This window comes from Vanellus vanellus, assembly GCF_965231255.1.
Source record: "Vanellus vanellus genome assembly, chromosome: 1".
Classification (NCBI taxonomy): domain Eukaryota; kingdom Metazoa; phylum Chordata; class Aves; order Charadriiformes; family Charadriidae; genus Vanellus; species Vanellus vanellus.
This window is the reverse complement of record NC_138905.1, coordinates 204,434,043-204,461,703: the sequence shown is the minus strand read 5'-3', so window position 1 is coordinate 204,461,703 and position 27,661 is coordinate 204,434,043. Positions and strand designations below refer to the sequence as shown.

The 27,661-nt window shown below is 39.7% G+C and overlaps 1 protein-coding gene across 1 annotated transcript; it reads right to left on the bottom strand.

Moving 5' to 3' along the window:
- Nucleotides 1-339: 339 nt before the first annotated feature.
- NPAT (nuclear protein, coactivator of histone transcription) lies at nt 340-27,156 on the bottom strand (the record flags this gene model as incomplete). Its single annotated transcript, XM_082498359.1, has 18 exons — nt 340-1,673; nt 2,499-3,654; nt 5,537-5,594; nt 6,757-6,865; nt 6,966-7,081; nt 10,234-11,928; nt 12,752-12,883; nt 13,414-13,510; nt 16,022-16,109; nt 16,194-16,285; nt 16,776-16,908; nt 18,066-18,150; nt 18,648-18,878; nt 19,972-20,012; nt 20,498-20,570; nt 22,078-22,138; nt 23,784-23,902; nt 27,120-27,156. The coding sequence occupies 18 exons, from the start codon at nt 27,154-27,156 to the stop codon at nt 1,596-1,598; spliced, it is 4,401 nt and encodes a 1,466-aa protein (XP_082354485.1). The 3' UTR covers nt 340-1,595.
- Between the last annotated feature and the right edge of the window lie 505 nt (nt 27,157-27,661).

Genomic DNA, 27,661 nt, shown 5'->3' with positions numbered 1-27,661 from the left:
ATTCACATCTTTAGTATTACCTGATCACCTGAATTGAAAAAAAAAGACTGGGGTGGATAGTGGCTGTTCCATGACAGAGCTACACTATGTCTCAACTAAATAGTAAATCTATTTAAAAACATCACATACCAACTCTCAGAATACTGTTAAGCATAAAATGCCACCATGTAGCAAAGAGACAATTGTTTTTGCCATGCTGACAATTGCTGCTGTTAGAACTTAGTGTTTTGTACTGAACTCTGTCTTTATGACCGATCAACATGACTTTTATGTACAATATCCACAAAGCCACTTAATGGACTTACAAAATGTTAAGCAAGACACACGAGTTTGTATTAAAACAAAAAATATTTATTCAAGCTGTAAATGGTATGCAGTATTTAGTTATTGGATGGGTTTAATATAAACGTCTACTGCATAATATTGGTTCCTTAGGAATCCTTGTATACTATGTGAAACATTGCCCTGTTGCTGTACAGATCTCTTACATGAAAACTTGCATTTTTTCAAACCTCAATAATTTGAGAACAAAGGAGGAAATACCAGGAGAGAAAATTCTGCTGTACTGGAGCAAGGCTTCGTATGGTAATTTTCACCCATGCTAATTATTAATAAAATGTAGGCTGAGCTGCTCCTGTGCCTGTTTTGAAGAGAGTTTGTATACTAGCTGTGACAAATTCTACCTTAAACAGAAAGATCAGATGCAAATTTTTCCATGTCTGGCTATAAGCACAAGTGATATTAAACAACGCTTTCTCAACAGTACAAATGACAGTTCAAAGAAGTGACTTTTGCAATAGAACACGCTGAAATTCTTGTCTGGCTATTGCTAAAATATTCATACCGGGGTATGAATATGGGGGTTAACCCACAACAAAGTACCTCATTGTTCAAAAACAGGTTTTGCATTCAAATGACATCCTATGCACTAAATACTGTAAACAGATGAGCCTGATCCAAACTAAAGTTCTTATCTGAATGACGGGTTGGGAAAAGCTGTACTAGATGAGAAATACTTCAGGAGGTTTTGTTAGCCTTACGTTTAGTTTCTGGTATTTCTTACAACTCATTCACAGCCCGACAACATGGGTTTGACCGTTATGAGAGAAAGGAGTGTTAGTACAAGCTCGTTACATCTGAAGATTAAGTCCCTTTCGGATTCAACAAGACAATGGGAAGCGGCCAGGTTGGCTGCCCGTGTCTGAGTACAGTGACCTACAAACACCGCCTTCAAATTCACAACCTTTTCACAAACCGGCTAAGCGGCTCAGGTGGGTAAGTAGAGAATGCAGCAGAACACAGACAACGTGGTGTAACAGGAAACATACAACTTTTCTTACATTACATTTATACAAATTTACAATTTTGCAAATTAAATGGCTCTATAATTACGCAAGTGCTTTTTCAAAAATAAACATATACCAACTCAATGATATTTACACTTAGCAACCTGCTTCTGAAACAGCATGATTTTGCTATAAAGTGAAACTTCAGTGCACTGAAAGTGCAACTCACCCTTTAGAATTAACTTTTCCCATGCAAAACCTCAGCATCACACCACCTAGCTGTAGACAGTCACAGTTCAACTTTTTTTTTCATTCATCATAATGTAAGGACAGCAAGAACTTGTCCACATCCATTCCTGCTGGAAAAGAATTCGGTAGCTTCTTTTTCTGTAGGCGAGGAAAAGAACAGTTGCGTTAAATACAAAGAACTGGGGGGTACTGAGGAGCTTTCCTTTCTTCCTCATCCTAGACAGAACTCCACAAAGCTCACCCAGAGATCCGAGAATGTTTTGTGTGCCCCCAGGGTACCAATGGCGTGGAGCTGGGACAGGAGCTGAGCTCTGGGCTTCAGCAGTAGCCCACCCAGAGGCCAGCCAGCCATGGCCTCTCAGCTCTGGTCACACACGCAGCACGAGTAACCGAGCGTTTTTCAGTTACTGTATTTCAGGAGTATGCTATAAACTAAGCGTGGGGAATTATGGAGTTATACTGTCTCTCCTTTTTGATTATTTACTTACGCCACCTTTTCATGTCTCACACCTTTGCTATTTGCAACTACATCCCCAAGTCAAAGGCACCATGCTGCAGACTATGGAGACTGGAAATACCCAAAGTGTGGACTCCTAGTCCTGGTGGTAAACAAGGATGAGAACAGCTTGCATTTCAGTAAGGCCTAGTTTGAGTTTGGCCTAATTCTCACATTCAATCTAGAAACTTAGACTGAAACTAGAATTCAGAAATTCATTCATGTTTCAAGAGAAACAATTTGATTTTCACAGGTACGTGCAGAGATTCAACAGGAGTTACTTGCATGTATCTGAAGACTATGCTAATCTTAATAAAACCTAGTTCGGAGCGGGCTGAAGAGGCAAAGTTAGTAAAACTGACAAATATAAACAGGATGTCAGGGATTTGGACTAGCACTTCTGAACCATCCCATTATAAATGTCTAATGTATATTTTTTAAAATAAAAAGTAAATGCCTGTACTTGCCTTTATTTTCTTCTTTTTTGACGGTGTTGGAGAGCTTTGAAGGTCTTTCCTATTTGCAGAACGAGAATTTCTCTCACCCTCATTCAAGTCCTCTAGTTTCCTTTTCTTTACTGTGCTCCTTAAAGATCTGAACTGCTGAGTATTGTCCTTCAGGGGGGTTGCCGTGCTAGTCCTTGCGATAGCTGCCCGTGACAGTATCATCAGCGTGTGAGCAGCCATACTGACACTATTTTCGCTACCTGTTTCACTAGCGGGGCTGCAGGCAGGCAAGTCTGGTGTAGCAGGGGGTACCATTATTCTAGGGGTTGTGCTGTCCTCGTTGAAGCGTCGACAGGTCGGTGTCCGTACGCTATCTGTAGTATCATCTGTATGCCTGTCCCCAACTCCAGACGGCGTACGGGGTACTGGCAATTCTCCGTTTTCAACTGTTTTACTAGTCGGGCTATGCCACTGAATGTCTTGCAACATTTCCACACATTGTTTAGTGAATGGACTTGACAGGCAAAGGCCTTGGCTGGAAACTTTAGCTGGTTCTCGTTTTGGCTCCTTTGAAGCTAAAGAGATGGGCACTGAAGATTTGCTATTCCCATTCGACAGTGACACTTGCTTTTTGTTCAGCTCTTGTACCGAAGTAACTGTCTTCTCACTCCATAAGCTAACGCTTTGTTGGCCATTTGAGAGTTTGGCAGTGTCCTGGTTCTTCTGTTTTTCATCAGTATCCCGTCGTAATTCGTTTTCCTTATTTGCTGTAGTCTTGTGGAAGGGATCTAACGGAAGTCCTGCAGTTGCCGCCTTCCGCTCGGGCTGTGGCTCCTTTGCAGATGCGCTTCTGTTGCTACCAACTTCTGGCTTACACAGAATTCGAGGCAACGTTTTATCTTTCTCTCTCTTTGCTACCTGTGCCTTAGCAGAGGATGATGCAGAATCAACAGCAAATAAAGTATTTTCATTTCTTTCTTTCTGGGATAAACTCTTAGTAGTCTGAATTTGGGTGTTTCCTCCTGGAGCAGGTAGGACATTATCAAAGCAAAGCACTCTCCTGTGACTTTCACTTTGTCTTGAATTTGAACTTGTGCTCTCTACTGGTGCAACAGGTAAGTTCTCCTCCACTTTCCTTCCTACTTCTGCAGTGATAAGTTTGTCTGAATTTCCAGTCCTGAAAATGAGATGAAAACACTTCAGCAACATACTTGTTCTTACTAGACAAGTTCATTTGATCTGGCTGGAAGTTGCCATCTGCCCCTCAAAACATCTGTTTAAAGCTCTCTCCACTTTATCAACTTGCCAAGACTAGGAGTAAGGGATGACAACTGCAGAAAGCTCAGAGAAGGCTAAAAAGGATGACAAAAACATATGAAACAGAGTCTGTACAAAGAACAATTAGGTACACTGGGGCTCTTCAGCCTGCAAAGAGACGACGGAGGGGAAATGCAACAGAACACTGGGAAAAAAGCCAACAAAAAGGAAACTATATGCTGTATCTCCCAGCGGAAGAACTAGGGGTATCAACCAAAACTAGTATCGGGTTCAAAGCAAAACAAGGAGCTTTGGACGCTGCACGTAATTAAGCTTGGGAACTTTTTACCCTGGGATATTTGTGGATGCTGGTAGTGTACTTGAGTTCAAAAAGAAACTAAGCACACTCATGAGAGGATAGTCCATCCCAGAATCTGGTTGTGGCTCTGGCAATCCTTGGAGCTGAAAATACTAAGAGGCTGCCAGAATATTCTGGGCAATATCATCATGCATGTACCTTGTGCTCTCCCCTCTGCATCTGCTGTTGGTGATGGGATACAGAGCAAGACAAGCAGCTTTCATTGGGCATCTGGACAAGAACATACATACAGGCTCCCCGGGGCTTGGTCTCCACCTGACAGCCAGCCACATTAGTTTGAAAAAGTCGCTGCTGCACTGTAGCGATGTCAAAAGAAAAATGCTTCTGCTCTGTCAGCTCATACCACTGCTATGTCTGTGCCCTGTTCCTGGCTTGTGCTGCATTTCCCAGAAAGGCTTCCTTCTGAATATTCATCTGTGCTAGTAAGGCTTTCCCCATGCAGATAAGCCTTTACAGTTTAGAGAAGGAAAAGTGAAATTAACTTTGGGATGGTAACGAAGGTATGGATGGTAGCAGTTTGTTTGAGATGAGACAGAGGGCAGAGAGTAGAAATGAGAAATCACAGCTCTTTACAGGGAACATTTTGCTCTCTTTGCTATGCAAAACACATGTTCGTAGATCAATCAAAATTAACAGAAAGCTGAATTATCAAAATTATTTTATCCCAAATCTCGCTTCTGTGATTTTTCCCAAATCACTAATTTTTGTATGCATCTATACTGTATACCTTGGTATACATTGATTGGGGTTTTTTAAAGTAATTTGATTTTATTGTTCCTGTTTTTCTCCACTTTCCCAACATTTTAACTGAGTTCTGAATAGGTAGATTTTTTAAAGTATGTTTTATTTTCACAATAAAAGAACTTTTCACTTGTAATATTTGAACTGAACCTCTTATTGCCTTGTACACTCTTTTGTACATTCCAACATCCTTTTGTTTCCTAAGTCCATTAATGATACAGTTACTACCGAAGACTTACTTTCTTCTCTCTCAGTTGCTCAACAGAAGACTAGTACCTATCCCGATTACCAATTAAATTATATTTATCAATATATATAAAAAAAAAAAAGGGGTTAGGCATCAAAATCTTCCAGTAAATGGAACAGGTAATTTCTCCCAGCTTGGACTCTGCACAAACAATTTCTATTTGATAATTGAGATGGGCTTAAATAAGCACAAAGACACACATTAACAGAGGAACAGTAAGAGCAGCATCCTGGCACAGGCTTGTCATTAATATATCCCTGAACCGGTATTAACACACATCTACATCGATACTCCTAGCAAATAGACAGGAGGGAAGAAAAAAGGGGGTACTGCTCATGTCACTGTTAAAAAGGCTGTCGTCCTCCCAGTCAATACAGTCTGAAGAAATTCATGACAGGAAAAAGAAAGCAAGTTTGAATACCTAGCACTACTGACCTTTGCGTTCGAGAATTTGTATGGTTCGAAGGCTCAGCTCCACTTGGTACCAGTTTTCCTGGAACAACAGATGAAGCGTTAATAAACTACTGTATTCCAAGTAAATCATCTCACAGTTAGTACAATGACATTTGTAGACAGGGCGCTTAGGGACATGGTTTATTGATGGACTTGGCAGTGTTAGGTTAATGGTTGGACTCGATGACCAAAGGATCTTTTCCAACCTAAACGATTCTATGATTCTATAACATTTCACCTGACAGGGAATCAATAAAGAAAAAGCCAGCAACAAGACTCTGCAACCTTTTCATAATTTTCAAATTTACAGATTAATAGATTAGCAAAGGTCACCAACTAAGTATAAAGCAGCAGCTTGCTTGCTGTCTACCCTTACATAACACACGGTCCTGGCAAGACAAAATCAACTAAGCTGGACTTCCAAATGCACAGCAGGCATTTCCAAGTAGAAGGGAAATAACCACAGGGAACTCTCAGGTACCCAGCAGCAAAGCAGAATGCAGTCTAACTACACCATCCTAGCTTTTTTCTTAATTTGCAACTTCATTCTATATTCATTTTTATGTTCAAGCCTGCTCTTCTTTTTCAAAAAGGTAGATAGGCTAATGCAAAAGTTGTCCTTATATCTCAATTTATTTTGCATTTTCAATTATTTCTCTTTACTCCCTCACAACACTGAGAAATGAATGTAACTCCAGTCTTGTTTCAATTTACTATTTAAAGAAGCAAAGTCTCAATGAAATATATACACAGAAGTGTATACCTGAAAAAGGTATTTTTTGTATTAATAGACATTTCTATTAAATATTTTCCTTAATAAATGTTTAGAATTGCTGACTTTTCTAATAACTTCTGTATTTCCACATGGCTTCATTTCGATGGCAGCAGTACACTGCACTTAACAACCAATGAGATGAAATATAACCAGAAATATAAAGAAATTTACACTTTTTTTAAACTGCACTACAACCTTGAAACATTACATTTCCAAAATAAACTTGATCCCAAATCTGGAATTATTTAATATGCTAGGAGTCTTATTTGTAAATTGAGCAAATATACTTACAGGCTTCTCTCAAAGCCATCCCAGCAGTTACCTGGCAGAGAAGCATTGGTATTTACAAAACTTTACACTTCAGAACTGACATGACTGTAGATACCCCACTTTTCTTCTGCCCTTCTCAAAAACACAAGGTGGATACCTGTATTAGTCTTGTTTCTTGCTCCAGGAATCTTTTGTGATTTGGGAGGGATGGGAAGCTTTGGGACACTTCTGTTGCACACAGGATTAGCCACAGGCATATGTAGAACCTTGAAAGAATCATAATATTCCATTACAATTTACCAAAAGACTCTTTATCACTGCAGGTTTAATTTTGAAAAAAACAAACGTTAATTTGTGATGTGCTACCTGGCGGGCAGGTGCTGAGAACGTATTTCCATTTTGTCCTACTACTGAGAGAGGTATCATCCCCACCATTCCTTGCAAAACAGGTTGCACCGGAGATGCGATTATAATGGCAGAACCTAGAAAATATCAAAGTGCCAAAATGGTATAGAAACCAAAAGATTTTGGTGAAAAGAAAAGCTTCAAGACAGAAATTCTTAAAATTACACATGGTCAAACCTGTGGCAATAAAAACTCTAGCTTTTTTAAAAAAATGTCACGGTCTTTACTATATATCACTACTAGAAAAACGGGTAGTAACTGTTATTTTTAGTTCAAATTGGATTCTTTAGCTAAACTTTGTTTTCTTTTTTAAGAAACGGTTCAAAATTAAGCTTGAAGTATAACATACCTATGTTGAGGCTTGAACTATAAATTAATTTATATGAAAAAAACAACAGAAAAAGTAACATCAAATAGCTCGTTTTGCTGCTTAGCAAAATTAAACTAGTATTTCCATCCTATTTCTTACAATCAGTTATTAAAGGTGTTTTTTTTCTTCTAGTGCACCCATAACACCTTCGCTTTAAGAGCACACAAAAAGTTGGGAAAGGCTAGTTTTGTCTGTATGTACATATCTAATGTACATTCCTGACTGGTAGAAGGTGTTAAATGTAGTACATGAAGACTTTAGTGAATTAGTGGGTTTGAAATCAGCTATTAACAAAACAAAACAAAAAAGCATAATGAGATTAATTTGGACTATTTAAACTGAAGTTTCCTACTTAACTATTTAAATCATAGTTAAAATAGTTGTTATGTACAGGAATTATAAAATAAGGAAATTATTATAGCACATTAATTGAAAAGCGAATGAAAAATTCAAAAGTGAAAGAAAAAACTAATTCCACACAGCTCTTTGGTTACACAAGCACCACCAGGAAAAACACCAAATGCAGAAGAATGAGCAAACTTCAATTTCTCTCCCTGTGAAAAAGCCTGAAGACAATAGCTGCATAAAAAAATCATAACGATAGAAAAGGCCAACGTTCTAAGATCCTGCACATACTGTTGCGCTGACTTCTGATCACAAGAAAATGACTGCACGCAGAAATTCTAGGATAACCACAATAAGTTTTTAGTTTTGGAAAGAAATCTAAATGCGTTGATTATAACCAGTTTATAGTCAGGTTTAACATTTTCAAAAGCACTTAGAATTTTTATCACTGTAGTAATACAAATGCTTGCACCAGGAGAGATTATATATGTGCATCATTTATGAACAGTCCTGGATAACTGGGGAGGTCCCAGCTGACTGGAGGTTGGCAAATGTGACGCCCATCCATAAGAAGGGCCGGAAGGAGGATCCAGGGAACTACAGGCCAGTCAGTCTGACATCGGTGCCTGGGAAGGTCATGGAGCAGATCATCCTCAGTGCCATCACACGGCACATGCAAGAGAACAGGGTGATCAGGCCCAGTCAGCATGGCTTTGTGAAAGGCAGGTCATGCCTGTCAAACCTGATCTCCTTCTATGACAAGGTGACCCACTTGCTGGACAAGGGAAAAGCTGTGGATGTTATCTACCTGGATTTTTGCAAGGCTTTTGACACCGTTTCCCATAGCATTCTCCTGGAGAAACTGGCTGCTCATGGCCTGGACAGGTATACTCTTCGTTGGGTAAAAAACTGGCTGGATGGCCGTGTCCAGAGAGTGGTGGTAAATGGAGTTAAATCCAGTTGGTGTCCAGTGACGAGTGGTGTCCCCCAGGGATCGGTGCTGGGGCCCGTTCTCTTTAATATCTTTATCAACGATCTGGATGAGGGGATCGAGTGCACCCTCAGTAAGTTCGCAGACGACACTAAACTGGGGGGGCGTGTTGATCTGCTTGAGGGTAGATTGGCTCTGCAGAGGGATCTGGACAGGCTGGACAGATGGGCTGAGGCCAATGGTATGAGGTTCAACAAGGCCAAGTGTCGGGTCCTGCACTTGGGTCACAACAACCCCATGCAGCGCTACAGACTGGGGGCGGAGTGGCTCGAAAGCTGCCTGGCAGAAAAGGACCTGGGGGTGTTGGTGGACAACCGGCTGAGCATGAGCCAGCAGTGTGCCCAGGCAGCCAAGAAGGCCAACACCATCCTGGCCTGCATCAGGAATAGTGTGGTGAGCCGGACTAGGGAAGTAATCATCCCCCTGTACTCGGCACTGGTGAGGCCTCACCTCGAGTACTGTGTTCAGTTTTGGGCCCCTCACTACAAGAAGGACATTGAGGTGTTGGAGCGTGTCCAGAGAAGGGCTACAAAACTGGTGAAGGGTCTGGAGGACAAACCTTATGAGGAACGACTGAGGGATCTGGGGTTGTTTAGCCTGGAGAAGAGGAGGCTGAGGGGAGACCTTATCACCCTCTACAACTACCTGAAAGGAGGTTTTAGAGAGATGGGAGCTGACCTCTTCTCCCTGGCGACAAGTGATAGGACAAGAGGAAATGGGTTCAAGTTATGTCAGGGCAGGTTTAGATTAGATGTTAGGAAGCATTTTTTCACTGAAAGGGTTATTAAACATTGGAATAAGCTGCCCAGAGAGGTGGTGGATTCACCATCCCTGGAGGTGTTTAAGAAAAGGGTAGATGAGCTGCTTAGGGACATGGTTTAGGAGTGGTGGTGTTTTTATCAGGGTAGGTTAATGGTTGGACTTGATGATCTTAAAGGTCCCTTCCAACCTCACTGATTCTATGATTCTATGATTCTATATTATGGAAAGAAATAATGTTACACTTTAGTATCTGTCTAAATGTACTTCTAGTGTAGACTAGATCTTTGGAAAATGAAACGAAACAAAACAAAACAAAGAAGTAATTTGGGAAGGAGTATCTACATCTAAGCCAGTTATCTAAACTAAATATGGGTACCCTTAACATAGCATTCTATTTATAACAGGAATCTCATTAAACCAAACAAAACAAACTGCTTTATTTAGCTGAAATAACGGAATCTTTTCTAGTGTAAGCCCAAATTCGCTTTCTAAATGTATCACTGCTAAAATTATACAAGTTAAGCTTGAGGCAATAAAAATATGAGGCTATTTTTTTCAAAGCAGCCTGGTCAGTGACTCTTTGTAGTTCTTATTTCATTTTTAGTAGCAACTAATATACTCAAAAAATACATAACTCCCGGCTAGTTTCAAGGGACAGATAGAGCAGTGCTTAAAAATTTACTTTTAATGCACTAAGAAAAAAAGAATAAAAATGCTGTATAAACACCATATTTTCAGTCATTTTGTAATAATGAGATTACCTTGCGGGAAGTTTGGGGAGACAGTCTGGTTTGCTGTAAACGCATTGCTGGATCGAGGAGGAGTTCGTAACTGTTGTACAGCTGGAGCTTGGGCAGCAAGCGGCATAGAACTGCCGGGCAATACAACTACATTTGATGGTGTTACAGCTGTGCCCAAGGCAGCTGGATCAGTCACACAAGTGGCAATATAAAGGTTGTTTGAATTCCCAAAAGCTGTGCTTGTTGCTGGCATCAACTGTATAAATCCCCCTTCCTTGGAAAGATTAGTTGTACCTGCAACTGAAAAACCAGTGCAGTCTTCATTCTGAGTGTTAACTGAGGTGACCACAGGATCCTTAGGTCGAAGCATAAGAAGATTCTGCTCTGCCAAAGCTGAATCTACATTTTTTTCTGTGTCTTCTGAAGTCAGACATTTGGACAGGCCTGTGGTTTTAGTTGGGGATTTGGCTGGAGAAGACAATATTATAGTCGGCAAATTTTCTCCTGTGATGCTGGAAACAGCATTATTTAACTCTGTGTCTGATGAAATAAACGGATCATCGCTGATGATGATCTTGAGGGACATTATATTAGAAGGATCAACATCCATTGGTTGACTACTAGAAGATACACCACTTATACTTTTGGCCTCTGTACCCGACTCATCTGTTGAGGATGCAGTTTCTGGGATAGGAGACTGGCATATTTCAGATGTAGTAAGATTATTTTCAGTCGATACAACGGAAATTTCTGTACATGCATCATCACCAGAAGAGAAATATATATTATCAGCATCTACTTTTGTAGAAGATGAAGGTTCTTGCATTTCCCCTTGTGTTCCTTCTGAGTTTGACAGTCCTGAAGGGAGGTTAAAATCTTTTCTACAAGGCTTATCAAGTGTATGCTGATCATTCGAATAAGGTTTGTTAGAAGTATCAACAACTTCAAGCTGCAACTCCGTTTTGTCAAGATCTGAAATCTTCACTGCAGATCCTGCAGCACAGTCTGACTGTGTACGCTGTTCCTGATGGTTGGAGCGATGGCTAGAGTTCTCCTGTAAAATACCAGGTAAGGCAGCTGAATCGTTTGTTACAGCCTGTTCTTTTCCCACATCCGCTGATGGGCTAGAAACTGATGAATTGTTTTTTCTCAGCAGCACACTGTGGCCAGGGCTCCCATCAGAAGGGCTTTTAGTAAGTGTTTTTTCAGATAGTGATGTATCTGGTGATAAGTGACACTTACTTCCAGAATGTGTGTTGTTTTCACTGGCTGTAGTACCTTCTGCCAGTGAAATCAAAGAAATCTGCGGACTACCAGAATGAACATATTCTAAATTAGGACTACTTTCAGCACTATGACTTGGTAGGCCTTTTTTAATTTCCATAGCTCTTTCACTTTCAGATACTAATGCAGACGACTCTTTTTTAGCATAAGAATCTCCACAGTGTTCATTACATTCGCTATCGGAACTCTGTCTTTTGTTAGGTTCAGTCAAACCAGGTACAGAGTCCAATGCAATTTCAAGCTCTCCAATATGTTCAGGGGTAACAGTTTTCAGTACTTCAGTCTGCTTCCTTGGTCTACAATTTCCATGCAACTGTTCATTGGTTGTATTTTTCTTAGCCATATCATCATCGTTAATGCTGGTCTTCAAGGCACACGATGCTTCTCCTAACTGAAAACCTCTACAGGATAGTGATTCTCCAGAATTATCACCTGTCAAACAGAGAATAAATTAGTTCCATAATTATCAGAACAGATGATCCTTTTACAGCATTTTAGAAGCAACTTATCAGTTCAACGGAAAACTCTTTCACACAAAACTAAGTGGGAATAACGCTACTCATCCTTACTTTCAAGCTGAGTGGAAAGTATATGAAACATATGGTTATACACATTAGGCAATCTGGCAGATCAGTCTGTACATAAATAACAAGTGTACACAGAACAAGCAAATAGCTCAAGTCACTAAATCAGATTCCCAGAAGCACAAAAAACATCTCAGGATGAAGACCTCTTGGTTCTGTTTCTCATATACTTCCACTAAATATCTGCCACCGATGGACTACTGTTAAGAATGAGGTAGACAGACTAAACATACTTTTTGTCCAGAGTAAGACTCTTTTTGTCCAGAGTAAGACTCTTTTTATGTAATGTATTGGTTAATTAATACACAATATAGAAAAAAGATTAATATGGTTAGATGTAAAGTATTATCTTTATGTGTTCCACAATTAATATTGCAAAGCATCTCTATTTTGAATGAGAAAACAGATTTGCAGATATTCTGGTTTCATTTAGGAGTTTACCAAGTACAACTTGTAAGTACACTGACACTACTGTTAAATTTAATAGACTGAAACTTTCTAACAGACTAGGTGTATTACTATGTTCATGCAATGTAAGTGTCAGATTGGATACTGAAAACACAAAGATCGTGAAATGTAAAAATTGTTTGAAAATATTTTCATAATGAAAAGTGAACAGACTAGAAGTGATCTTAAAGAAAAAAAACAACAAAACAAAACCAAACACCTACATCTACTGGTTTCTTCTGTTCCTAAAGAACTTTCGAGTGTTTCCAGGTTATCTTCATCCACCAAGATTGCATTTTCTACTCCACTCTGACCAGAAACACCAGCAGGTAAGTTTTTGTTTACCTTGCTCTTTCCTATTTTCAAAATAAAACATGAAGAATGATTAAATATGCCATTTTACACACAAATGTGATTATTACATTATAAATGAAGCATGGAGATTTCAAATTCAAGGAATGCCATCTAAACTCAAAGAAGTGTTAGTCTATATTCACTACAAATCCAGAAATAGCATAAAAACATCCTTATATTTTATGTGAGGATATCCCTAATCAGACAAATAAAAAAATTTTACAATGGCATAGAAAAACAAGTATGAACTATCATCCTTTAGACCAGAAGAGTCTAAAATAACAGCAATAAAAATCACTGAGCCAGCATAAAACCAGAATTTCAGCCACAAGAAAATGCTGTACTTTATAGTCATATATATCAATGTATATAAAAATCTAATTCTGAATTCAGGAACACAGATGCCATGCAGTCCATTTCTCTTGCAGAAGAGGCCTGCCGACTTATCTTTGCTTCTTCAGGCAATATTTAGGAAAACTTGTCATTCATGATGCTTTATAGCAATGGTACAATTGAGTATAATATACCCTACCATAATCAAATAAGTCAAAGAGTGCCTGAAAAGCTGGATCTGATTCTGTCTGTTCTAGAATGTCCTGAATGGCCTCTTCTGACATATGAATTTCACCCTGAGAAAAGACAAGATATACAGAACTGTTAGACAGTTACTTTCATAATTTAAAGAAAAACAGACAAAAATTGTTTTCTTTTCAGACTGTTTTTAGTTCTATTACTTCTGATCAGCACAGAAACATAAAGACTAATGCTGGAAACATCTCTGCCACAAATTTAATGGCTGTTAAAACATATTAGTGATTGAAGTTTAAGAAATAAAGTCCCCCAAAACCAAAACATCTTTGTCAGACATTACACCCTGCACATGCATATTGGAGTATTCTCCATATAATCATGGAATCACGGAGTTTTCAGAGTTGGAAGGGACCTCTAGAGATCATCTAGTCCAACTCCCCTGCTAAAGCAGGATTGCCTACAGCACATTACTCAGGACTGCATCCAGGTGGGTCTTGAAAATCTCCAGAGAAGGGGACTCCACAACCTCCCTGGGCAGCCTGTGCCAGTGCTCTGTCACCCTCACCGTAAAGAAGTTTTTCCACGTATTTGAACGGAACTTCCTGTGTTCTACCTTGTGCCTGTTGCCCCTCGTCCTGTCACTGGGAACCATTGAAAAGAGCCTGGCTCCATCCTCCTTCAACCCACCCTTTAGATACTTGTAAGCATTAATAAGGTCTCCCCTCAGCCTTCTCTTCTCCAGGCTAAAGAGTCCCAGCTCTCTCAGCCTTTCCTCATAAGGGAGATGCTCCAATCCCTTAATCATCTTAGTTGCCCTTCGCTGGACTCGCTCCAGCAGTTCCCTGTCCCTCTTGAACTGGGGAGCCCAAAACTGGACACAGTATTCCAGCTGTGGCCTCACCAGTGCAGAGTAGAGGGGGAGAATGACCTCCCTCGACCTACTGGCCAAACTCTTCCCTATGCAGCCCAGGATTCCATTGGCTTTTTTGGCAACAAGGGCACATTGCTGGCTCATGGACAATTTACTGTCTACTAGGACCCCCAGATCCTTCTTCTCAGAGCTACTTCCCAGCAGGTCCGCCCCTAACCTATACTGGTACTTTACATTCTTCCTCCCCAGTATATAATAATGACCACCATTGTTTAAGAAGGACTAAATCTTGAACTACACTGGAAGCTTAAGGAGATGGTATGAATGCCATGAGCCTGCATTAGCCAACCACCGTAACAAAAATCCCCCAATTAACCACAATTTCTTTTTTTTTTCGTATATCTAGAAAACAATGCTAAGCAAACAGAAGTTTTATTTCATTTACCCATTACATGTTCTATAACATAACTTCCAACTGCTTTTCTGGGGAAGGCACAGCTACATAGGACTGCTCTAAGGTTCTTGTTTGAAGCTGACCTGCTGGTAGCAGCCCAGGAAGAAAATGCGCAGGGCCCTCAGTGCATATTCAAGTGTTCAAATACAAAATTTCTCCTGACTTCCTGGAAATCCTCTAAGCACTCTACAACTTATGATATGGTGATTGTAAGGGTGGATATCCCATGTGATATGCTTGATTATTTTGTCTCAGCTACTCTAACTAAAACAAGAAGCTGCTTTAATTTTGTTCTGTGCAGAAAAAAGGAATACAGCTTTTCAGCCCCATATTTTGACAAAAATTGATCTAAAAATCACCCAATGACAGAATAGCCTTTAAAAACCAGACACTGCTACTTCGTAAAAAGGCAACTGCCTCTACTCTTCTGCCCTTTTTATGAGTGCCGTGAAGATTATAATTCCCTCATCAAGAGTCCTTTATAACACTGTGATTGCCAGCTCCATGGTTGTAGGAGAATGAAGGGAGAACACTAGAAACTTAGTTTGTAGAAGTAGAACGTGCATTTCCTCCAAAAGCAAGAAAACCTTAAATTTAAAGAAAAAGCATTCTTATTTAGGCTCCAAAGACATTTTCTCTTGCTACACTAGACAATTCACATTTGTATTACAGCAAATCAGAAAATCAGATCAGACTAAGCATGTTTAGAGACCACAAGATATTTTAAATTCCTTTTTCTTTTACAAGGCTATTGATCAGATACCCAGTCAGAAGCTGGTACCCAATTACTGGTACCAAAGATCCAGTGACAACAGGCAGCTGGTGACTGTGGGACTGCATACATAGATCTCAGTGCGAGGGTAACATTGAACTAACGACTGCCAGAAATGGCCCTACTTCCTTGGCTTTTGACCCTGCTGCATCATACTGCTGCCGTGTACAGGCACTGGGAACAACTTCAGAGTGTTAAACTGGCTCAAAATTAACCCCAGCAAAATACTAGTATCCTGTCAGTTCAGCTCCTCAAAGCTGCCCACCACCATACAACAAGGTAAGAGTTAATGCCTATGCAAGGGAAGCTGTGGAACTGCCCCTGGGTAGAAGCTAGCCATTAGGCAGGCTTAGCTGTATTGTAAAACAAAGAAACAAATAAAAACAAAAAAGAGAAAGAGAAGAGCAATCTCAGATATCAGACAGTAGACAGAGGTTCAGCATAGTTCCCACACCTGATCACTCTCAGGTGCCTGGTCTTCAAAAAATGTAAACAGGGCAATCCACACCTACCTGAAGTCCAAGTATTTCATCAATTGAAGTCTCCTGTTCTGTGGGACCACTGTCTGCCTGCTTAGGGGCCTGAGCGACGTTGCCATCACTGGGAACACAATAGTCCTTAGTTCAGAACTCAAAAATAAATCAAATAAGAATACCAACGAAGTTTAGAAGTTCCTTTTATTACCTGCCCAGGATTTTGTTAATGTTCTCAGCAAGCTTCTCCTGAAGAGATTTGTTGCTCAAGATTTTTTCTCTGGCATTTTCAATAACCAGTTGCTGGAAAACACAGTTTTAAAGTGGTCAGGTTTCCATTTTTATCATCACTAGAAAAGGAGCATGAATTTCCAACTTACTGGTAAAAAAAAATAATTCAACACAGAGAACAGTTTATAACAGAGAGACAACCAATTTGTGACTGCATGACAGAGCTACAAAAATCATCCCAAAACATTCCCGTGCGTCTACTATCCTAAAGTACAGTAAGGCTTGTTGTGCCTTCTGGTTTCCATTCTCTGAAAAATTACTGTATTCTGACAGCTTACAGGTATCTTAGCAAAGCCAATAAATCAAGGAAAAAACCCAACCTCTACATAGTGATGCCATCCTCTCTAGTTTAGTACACAGAAGAGCTAGTTCAAATACAAGACTAAGTTTATCTTCCAAAGTTAATTTCTAGAATACCCAAGACAAACAACATGTAAAAGACTAGTTCTCCTTAGTCTAATTTGTTTCTTTATGTAAATACCTTTCATAAGTATATACTCACTGGGAAGTTACCATCTATGAATTCTTCAAGTGGCTCGCTTTCTTTTTCTATTACTACTTCATCAGGGTCTTGAGAACTTTTAGCTGCTGAAAGAGGTCCAGATGTTGCAACACTTTTCCTCTTCTGAGATTCACTGGAACATTCCAGGAAACATATGATGTGTTTTGTGAGAATATAGCAAACAATAGACCTAACGGTCAGTAAATCAAGCGTTTCCCTTCCTTCTTAATAAATGAAAGATTTTAATCAACAGAAAATTAATTACATACTGGACATACAATAAAAGCTGTATCTGTTTCATTACATCATATGGACACATTGCATCTGACTTCATAGAAGTTACAAACAAATACACATGGACTGCAGGTAAACAGCGTAATGGCAAACTGAATTCCATGCCCACTGTTCTGTATTTTTCCCCCTCCAGTACATGTTACTTTAACTAGTGGTACACATTCTAAATAACGGCCACTCAAGAAAAAATATTTGGGCATCACCACTGAAAATAAAGCTCTCTCAAGGAGCACCTGTTGTCAAAGAAGCAAACAAATGTTAGATTGCATAAGAATTTAGATGATGAATAGGAAATGTAATGCTTTTATATGAAATCATGGTATAGGCTCATCTGAAACCATCAATCACCAGTGGCACTTAAATCACTTGTATACAAAAAAATCATGCAAGAATAGAGAAGACTTGGAAAAAGTATAAGTGAGTAACGGTCTGCAAAAATTATAAGCAAAACCACTTTTTAGGATTTAGTCAGTGGTAAAGACAACAAATGAAACACAAAAACTAGTCAACTCATTAAAAACAAGAGGACATTAGAAAAAGAATAAAAAAAAATGCGAAATTAGTGTAAGAACAGTTATTCATACCACTTTTAGTGCAAATATGAAAATTTTTGCTGACAAAATTTACAGAAGCCAACGGTTCTTCTAAGTTAAAAACAGACAAAATGTACATTTATACCAATATTGAGAATTTTCATAATTTATAAGGATATTTTGGAAGGAATACCAAATCTCAGGCTCCAAGATTATTTGCCTATGTCTAATACTAGAATAGTGTAAAGACTGGCTATATGTAATAAAGAAGCACAAGTAGCCTCCTGTCAGTCTAGTGTTAAGTTCTTTGACTTTCTTCTCCTTTGTGAAACATCACACACTGGCCACTCTCAGCGGATCTTAAATGTGAAACACTCCACAACCTCAGAAAATTTAGAACACTGCATTATCCCTGAATGATCTGGAACAACAACAGCAACAAAAAAAACAACTCCCTTTTTACCTTTTTCGCCTTCCTGGAGAAAGCAAGTTTGAGTGAAGCTTTCGTTCTTGCGATGCTGGAACTTGAATGTGTATGAAATCTCCTGCTTTATAATGGGGAAGAAAAAAAAAAAAAAAAAATCACAATGCCAGTACCTTTTCCAGTGACTTTGTTGAAGCACTACAGAAATCTACACATTACTTATTATGTTCCAATCAATTCCTGGGAATTCATACAAAATAATTTGGTATTATCGTTAAAATATTTAAATATAACCTGAGGAAAACAACCACTTGACATGGGTCATCCCTGTCTGCTAAAACAAGTGTTTTGGGTGAGGGTGAGAACACAGAATAGAATAATGACTAATCAATGCACTTCTGATCTCTGAACCCATCTTAGCAAGCAAGTATGCAAGAGCATACTCTTCTGGGCACTCATTTTATTTTAATCACTTGAACCAGTCTGAAGAGTTAGGAGAAAAAAGCATCAATTTTCTGAAACTTTTTTGGTGGAAGATGATTAGCCCTGGCTTTAGAAAATTTCCATCTATATCCACAGATTTTTCACAGAAAAAAAGGTTTAAAAAAGCGTGCAACTTACTGTTGATCTTGTTTTCTTGGGTTTGTGACTGGTGAACAAACAACGTATTCAGTCTTGTCTGTGACATGCTTTGATTTATTGTTGGCCTATGAATAACTTGAGGAGATACAATAGAAGAGGAATTCTGTGGCCCTGACTGATGGGCTACTGACAACAATCCTGAGTTTGCAGGAGCCGATTGCTGAAGCATTCTTTGTCTTTTCATTTCTACAATTCCACTTCTTGTCCGTGCTGGAGATAATAAAGACAAGATGAATATACACGATAAAGGAATTTAAAAAGATTTCTGATTTTCCAAGACCTAATTATTTATGGATGCTTCATTGAAACTTTTTGAGTTTCATGCATTAGTTGTTGAAGAACAAAAAAGTAAGCAACACCCATCTCTGTCTTCTGTGTTACAGGTTTGAGCCATAACAATTCAAGAAGTACAGCCAACTTACATAGACGCTGTAAACATGCCTGTATCAATCCTGAAATATTTACATGAATAACTCATACCAAAAAGATATTTCATTACATAATACACTACTCACATAATTGACCTTAACTAAAATAGCTAAACCAGTGTAAGTCTGCATTTCTTTATCAGACTAAACCTTACAAATTTAAACACCAGAACACTCAATACATTGAATCTCAGATCCAAGAACAATTGCTACCTATATTTCACATTCTCTTTTCTCACACTGGTTACTCAGTAGAAGTACTACAAAGAGAAAAAAATATTTTTAAGCAAAATAACTTTTCTTTTTCGAGAGTTCATTTGGCAGTTTTTGTAATGAAAGAAACAATTCTAGACAGAACAAGCATCTTTTCATATTCTGCTTAAATATATGTCAGTTTGCGCAAAAAAAAATAGTTGTTTCAAGATTGTAACACATTTTTATATTCCCCTTCTATAGAAATGAAACTGCATCATAATTAGACTGGTTATATTTTCAGTTCCTCTACGAACCACAAATTAAGTCAACAGCTTCAGGACCGAAGCAGCAGTTTTTAAACCTTTTAATCGTGTAAACTTCTGAAGTTTTCAGCAGAGAAGAAAATGCTATATAGAGAACTTAAGCCCCTTGCAAAAAGCTCAGCTTTTCTTTTCTTGATCATTACATTAATCCACACACTGCAGTGAAGACAAAAGACATGCCAAAAAAAAACATTGCAGAAGAGATTTGACAACATTTTAAGAGTGCAGAAGAGATTTGACAACATTTTAAGAGTAAAGATGCATTACTGATTGCTGCAGCATTCCCCCCTTTTTTTCCAAAACAGATAATTTGAAGATAAAGCCTGTTGATCCCATAGAATTGGTCCAGTTACTTACTCCTTTGATTAGCAGAAAATCCTGTGGAATTCTGCATGCTCCTAAAAAATAAAGCAGGTGACATAAATAAAAGGAGTACAAGGGAAACACTCAGCTACACAGTGTGACAGTATTTATCATATGGTTAATGTCAGTCTGGTCCCAACCACACATTACTTCAGAAAGCTTCAATCTGCTGATTGTTATTTCTATTCTTTCAAACAATGGTCACAGATCCTTTACATGAATCTTACTGTTATATTTTCGATTAAGTAACCACAATGGTATAGAGTTCTAAATGAGTCATAGTATATTGTTTTATTACAGGAAGGTAACATACACTAATGACCTCCTTATCTGCTAGTCCTGCCTTAAAATCCTGAAACATCTACTCAACTATCAACTCTCACATACCCATCTTTTTCACCATCTGTCAGAGGCAACACAGAGCAAAACCATTCTCATACAATGATAAGGGGAGTTGATTAACATAGGGACTCACTCTTAAGAGTGAAATTTTACTTTATTGATTTCAAAACTGTATTACCTGATCTGAGAAAGTGTATAGTCTAATTTTTTCCACAGAGATGACATCATTGCTGGAACTTCATTTGTTGTTTCTAAAGTAAACCATAAAAAAAAATTAGATGCCTAAACCAGATACATGTTGAGAAAAAGTAAAATCACAAGAAAAACAATTATTATTAAATATTATGTGTGTTTCAGACATCATCTAACTTCAGGTGTCTAGTTGCCTTCTTAATATTCTGATAGAGAGCACTAGCTCCTAATTTAAGAACTTTGACTGACATGAACACACACTTATCATGGATACAGTTCTCAGTTTTAGAAGCCTAAATGAAACTGAGGCAAAGACATTCATGATGATAATTAACGTAATCTGCACATGGTGTTGACTCCTGGGCAAACGCATGCTAACCTAACCTAACTCACTTCTGGAAATGGTGTTCATATTCCCAAGTTACTTGTGCGTTTTTGAAAATTGTAACCTGGCAGACAGGCCTTTAAAAGCAATGGTTTATTTTAAGATGTCACCCAAACAGGTAAAAACACTTGGTATTTTTGAAGCATAGAATATTAAAGTATAAATGGGAAGATATAAGCAGAACAATTTATAAAGTTTTTCAAGGTGCCAAGTACAAAGTATTTTGAAGAAAGTATGCTTGTGTCTTAGTTACCATTTCTGTTAAACCTAGTGTGAAAGGAAAAAAACATTCAGAAATGTTCCAAACATGATTTTAAATTGCAAGTCTTAGAACCAAGAACCATTAAAATCCGATCAGACAACACGTATCCAAAAATTGTAAGACTTGTCAACATTCAGAAGCTCAATAACTGCTTTTAAAAACAGGAAGTGCTCTGTCTCTAATATTCATACAAAATATTGTTATTCTGAAATTGTTTTAATTAATTTAAAAAGCCAGACAAGAAACATTTCGCACCACAGGACTCTTTCTGGTTATTTCATAGAATCATAGAATATCCCAAGTTGGAAGGGACCCATAAGGATCATCAAGTTCAACTCCAAGCTCCTCACAGGACTACCTATAACTAAACGTTATGACTAAAAGCATCGTCCAGATGCTCCTTGAACTCTGACAGGCTTGGTGCTGTGACCACTTCCCTGGGGAGCCTGTCCCAGTGACCAACCACCCTCCTAGTGAAGAACCTTTTCCTAATGTCCAAACTGAACCCCCCCTGATGCAGCTTCATTCTGTTTCCGTGTGTCCTGTCGCCGGTCAACAGAGAGAGATCAGCACCTCCCCCTCCTACTTATAGTACAAACAATAAACAGTATAATTTTACAAACATAAACTTGTACATTTTGCACACTTTATTATATCTTTATGCTTTTTTACATTAGAGGTTCTGCTCAAATTTGAAGTGAAAGTACATGCTGAAAAATCCAAACTAGGATAATTAATTTTGCTCACAAGATGCTGACCTAATTGTCTGTTGTTGGCATAATATGGAAATCTTCAACTTCTAGCATAGACGGGGGGATGGCTCTAAGTCCAAATACAGGTGGAGATATTACCTCTTCCTCAAGGAGTTCACAACAGATAAATAAGAAAATTAAAATAAAATCTCATTCTGAAGGCTTACCTTTTGTTTTCATGGCTACGTATTCATTAAGAATAGTTGTCAAGTTTTTTCCACACAGGGACTGGAAAAAAAATACTGATCTTAGAATCTTCACTAATAACTTATACTTCATCTGCTGTATCACATTACATTTAAGCAGTTCTTTAGAAGACTACACCATGCTGACCCTCGACACAAGGAACTGTACTTTATGCCGCTGGTGCTGAGTTGTCTCAAACTAGGTAGAGAGAAATCTATGGAACAAAATGCCATTATGAACAAAAAATCTGAAGTGCTTGATCTCATTGCACAACAGTGGTATGGCATAACTCACCTTTGTTATTATGGAATAAAACCACAAAAATAAGACTGTCGGCAGCTGTAAGGCAGCTGTAAGAGTAATGAGTACGTATCACTGTGGAAGGCAACATGTGTTAAGATCTAAATGTGAAGAGAACTTCTGTCTAAAAATTTGTAACAGTCACACAGAATTAACTTTCATGTCATATTTACATGTTCTGCTATTTTAGGTGAAACAAAGAATTAAGATTCTAAGGTTATCACTATCATGTTGTACCTCAGGTTATCACTATCATGTTGTACCTTCTTGTCTTTGTTTACTAGTGGGAACTCTACAGGGTATGACAAATACAGTCCTCTATAGCAAGTATTTTGAGCTGCAGTGAGAATTTTTTCTAGAGATGCTATCATATGATCACTTTTCTATGAAAAAGAGCAAAAATGTTTCTACTGAGAAAAGGAAGATAATGAAAAGCTTTCAGAATCTGGATAATCTATTTACATTTGGTTTTTCTAATTTTTGCTGGCCATAGCTTGGTTCTCAATTCCCTACCCCGAAGAACAGATGCCTGAACACTTGTAAATGAAATAACTGCAATGGTCTGTTGTGAATAGGTATACCAAGACCTCGGACCTCAGAAAAGATTTCCACAAATTTTAGATACTGCGAACAAAATCCCAGACGATATAGTTAACTGATGTATTAGAAGAATGAAATGGAAAACAGGAAGAAGATTGAATGAAGAAGAATGAACATTAAAAGGCTGATACACAGCAATATCTAAACCCTGTAATTTGTATACTGTATTAAAAATACCATTTTGTATATGTTAAAAATGCAAAGTATCTAATTACCCTGTAGCTATATGCACCTATCTACATACGTAGCTACACACTGTATATATGCACACCCGAAGTTCCACATTTCACCTGGGACAAAGCAGATGACAGATCAAAGAGGAAGCTGAACTGAAACACAGTTTTTGTCAACAAAATTTGGTAGCCTTAGATAAAGCTGAGGTACCTTACCTAGATATTTAACATGTACTTGAAATGGAACATTACCAGCTGACCTGTCTATGATAGGAAAGCAATCTCCAATAAATTACAAGAGCAGCCCAGAAATCAATAAAAAACTTGCGACACTCTTCCATAAATCAATCTCAAAGCTATGAAGCAGACTAAATGTAATGTGCTGAAACCAATTTGCATATTTTACGCTTAAATATTTCTTAGTTACATTAAATACTAGAAACCAAGTTACTGTTAATACCACAGGATGCAACAAAAAAACACAAAAACAGAGGGGACAATCTAACTAACCATTTTAAACAGCATTTGAGAAATAATTGTAACACAGAGAAATCTCAATGTTCTTTTCCATGGATGTAAGAATTTAACTTCCTGCTTTGCAAATACAAACTCACCAGCAAGCAGGCTGGAATAATCCCATCCTCTGTACAGTGCTCTGCATATTCTTTCAAATCTGAGCTTTCCAAAATAAATTCACGGCAGGTAGCTAGAAGTTTTTCCTGTTGTAAATATCCTGCAACAGATCAGACAGAAAATTTTGCTATTTCATTCATTACTTCTGCTCAATACGTATCAACATAAACAGCTGCACACAGTGTTGAAATAATCAGGTAAAGATGCATATGTTAGACAAGGAAAGTGTATTTTGAAAGAGCACACATCTTGCAAAATATTTCTTTAATACTTAAAACCAGAAAGAGCACAAAATATTATTGATAGTATACTGCATTTACAAATGCAAAAAGGCAAAATTTCTGATTGATCTTTAGTACAGACAATACTGTACGGACAAGAAAATAAAAGCTCAAACAACCCAGTTTGATAATTAAATGGAATTCTACAATACTTTGTTAATAAAATGCATTGCTATGTTACAATAACTCTCCATGCACCCTCCCATTTCAAAACAGGTAAAACCTGTGCAGCTATTCTAACAGCATGTAAGATTTATTTAAAAAATTGGCATTGTACAAAAATTAATAACAGAAAAAGGTTTTCTCCCCCCACTTACTGTAATTTTCAATTCAAATAGATGTACTAGCTGCAACTTGTGCACTGTACACACCCCAAGACTTAGTAGTTACCTTAACAGGAAATATACTGAAAAAGCTTACTTTTCCAAAATTCCATTCCTCATCAAATACATTCTGCTTTAATCAAACTTTTAAAGCCCTACTTTAATCTTCAGTACTCTAAACATGAAAAGATAGAAACAGACCAATCTGATTGAAGGATTCTAGAACAAAGAATCACAAAAAATGTCTCTTCTTTCTTGCTTGTAGCAGAACTGAACACACAATGTTTTAAAGAAAGGATAAAATATGTGCTAATTATACAATGCAGGACATATATACATTAGCATATCCATTTCAATGGACCCCTAAAATGGTCCACCTCAGTTCAGGCATGCCTATAGAAAAATGTGGCCTTTAAGTTTGCATGAAGACAAATATCTTTCAGTGGACCTGGGTATAACTGGAAAAAAGATAGTATTTCAGACACATAAGCCCTTATTCAGGTCTTCAACAAATAAGCAAACTTGAAAGTTAGACACAGTTTGGGAAAAACCACTGTGAGTTTAATCACAATACACGAGCTTACCTATTCAACAGGAAACGTTTTTGGTACCCATGAAAAGGGTATTTTAAGGAATACTTTTCAAATGTATTTTGTTAGAAAACTCTCAAGCCACAAACTGTTGGAAGCTGAAAGTGTATTTTGGTAAACACAATTATATGCTAGTCTTATTCCTATCCCCTATACCACCCACTGCTGTCCAGGATGGAAGATGCGGTATCAGGCTAGGTGGAGCTTTGTTCTGTGCTAGTGTGGCTGTTCTTACAACCAAAATCATCTGGACGTTTATGTAAAAAGTTGCAATTTTTCTTTCTGGAACCTATTCCTACAGTATTGCAAGGGATGACTGAATGCTTGCATACAAGCACATTTGGCACATACACCAATTTCTTGTAAAATAAGGCATGCCAAAGTTTAAAAATGCCTGAATTAAGACTTTCTGTGCAACTGTACTGCTTGTGCACACACTGTCGACATAACAGTACACTATCTTTAACACCGCCAAAAACAAATTAAAAGCATGAAAGGTAGGTTATCTTCTGATCTAGGAATGATTCAGTATTTTGTTCTATCTTAAGAAATGTAAAGACACACATCTAACTCATAATACACATTCACTCTTATATTAATTAGAAAAAGATACATTTTCCTCTGTATTTTTCTCTGGCTGAACTCATAATTTTAGTTTTGTTTCTTAAACCAATATTCATCAACCTTCACAGCACTAGAAAGACTTAGCTAAAGGTGGTGGTGGGGAAGATGGAAGAAGAGCTGCACTAGGAAGCCTATTTATCCGCCCAAATTCTCAGATGCCTCATGGAAGAGGAATCCCTATTAGAAGGCAGAAACGGCTACAAGGAATATCTTGTTCTACAACCCTAGGTTGCTTGGTAGTTTTTTGGGTATGATGCACGCACCGTGCCACAACAGACACAAGATATGACGGCTTATCCTTAGCACACATGACGTCACCAAGATTGTCTACTACGTCTGCAAGTCTCTGGTTGGTATGTGAGACGAACTTGTAACTTAACCAATTTTTTAATAGAAAAGTACAGTAAGAGATCTCTCTTGCGTGATTTTAAATCTTCTTTTGCAATGCATGGAGTTTCTAAAAATCCTCAATTACGTCACAGTAATAAAGACACTGAATCTCTTACTAGCCTAATTTCTCAAGACAGGACCAAGAAACATTTCAGGCCGTATTTAAAAATAAATTGTGCTGAAGGAACACTGAAGAAAAAGATTCAGCCTTAATGGCTTTGGATTCAAAAAAAATTGTGTACAACAGAAAACTGACTCTCACAACGCCCACTGCCACCAAATTCCGACAGCCTGTGCCTACACGTGCTTACGTGTGGGTCTTAAATACGTGGGTCATATTTTTGATTCCCATCCATTTGTGTTTATCTTCGGCACATTCCAAATAACCCAAAGCATAAAGTCGTTTAAAAAATTCACTGCCTGCTGCCGACGTCCTGAAGAACACTTACTCTGCCCTTTCCACAGGCACTGAGCAAAACCCCGCTCCCAGTCCCACCTCACAGGTGAGAGAGACTGGGACAGAAAGAGCAACCGGCTGAACCTTAACCCAGCCTCCTCTGGCATTTCGGATCACCCCTGTATTCCTCCTGCAATCGCATACCTTATTACACCCCACTCACCAGGCACCTCGCTGCAGGTGGACGCCGGAGACCACCACAGTTCCGTGAACCCGCCCCGGGCCCGATCACCCCCACGGAGGCGGTCAGGCAGCGGCCCGGCCCGGCGGGCTCTCCTGCACCCGTGGCGGCTCCACTCCAGAGGCCCAAAAGTCCCCTCCAGACCGAGCTGCGCTTGTTTCCCTCTGGAGACCGGGCCGGAGCGCGGCTGGGGGGACAGCCCATAGACCGCCAGGCCCGGGGCTACGCCTCAGCGGCGGAGCCACTGACAACCCCGGCCCGGGGCGGGGGGACGAACGCGACGCGGTCGAGGGTCAAGGGCGCAGCCGCTTCGTTCTCCTGCCGCGCCCAGGGCGCTGGAGCCGACAATCCCCGGCAGAGACACCCCCCACCCCATCCCCCGGCGCGGCTGCCGCCCCCCTGCCCCAGCAGTCCCCGCCGCGCCTCAGGGGCGAGCGGCGACCCCGCCCCGCCCGGCCATCGCCCACTCACCCAGCACCAGCCGGGCCACGTCGGACGGCAGCAGCATGGCCCGAGGCGGCGAGGGGAACGGGGGGGAAGGAGGAAGAGGGGGAGAGGGAGGGAGGGACGACAGCGGGACGCGGCTCCCGGAGGCGCAGCGCGGCCGCCCCGCCACCGAGGGGAAGGCGCCGAAACTCCGCCAGCCCGCGCCGCGCCCGGCCCCTTCCGCCGGAACCCGCCGTCGCGCATCCGCTTCCAGGTCCGCCCGCCGCCGCACGTGCGCGCCCGTCCGCGCCGCTCCGCGCCGCCGGGACGGGAGGTGGAGGGGAGGGGAGAGCGGGGCGCGCACCGCCGCACCGGCCGGCCGGTGTCCCCCGCCCGCTGCCGCCGCTCGGAGGTGGGCCCGCTCCTGCCCTCCCCTTCCGACCCGCACCGGGCCGCGGTGGCGACGCGGCCTCTCCCCGCTCCGTGGTCCTGAGGGGCTGCTCGGCCATCCCTTCCCTTCCCCTTCGCTTCGGCCCTCAGCCCCGCCGCCCGTGGGCGCGGGCCCCGGGGGGGGGTGGTTCACGCGT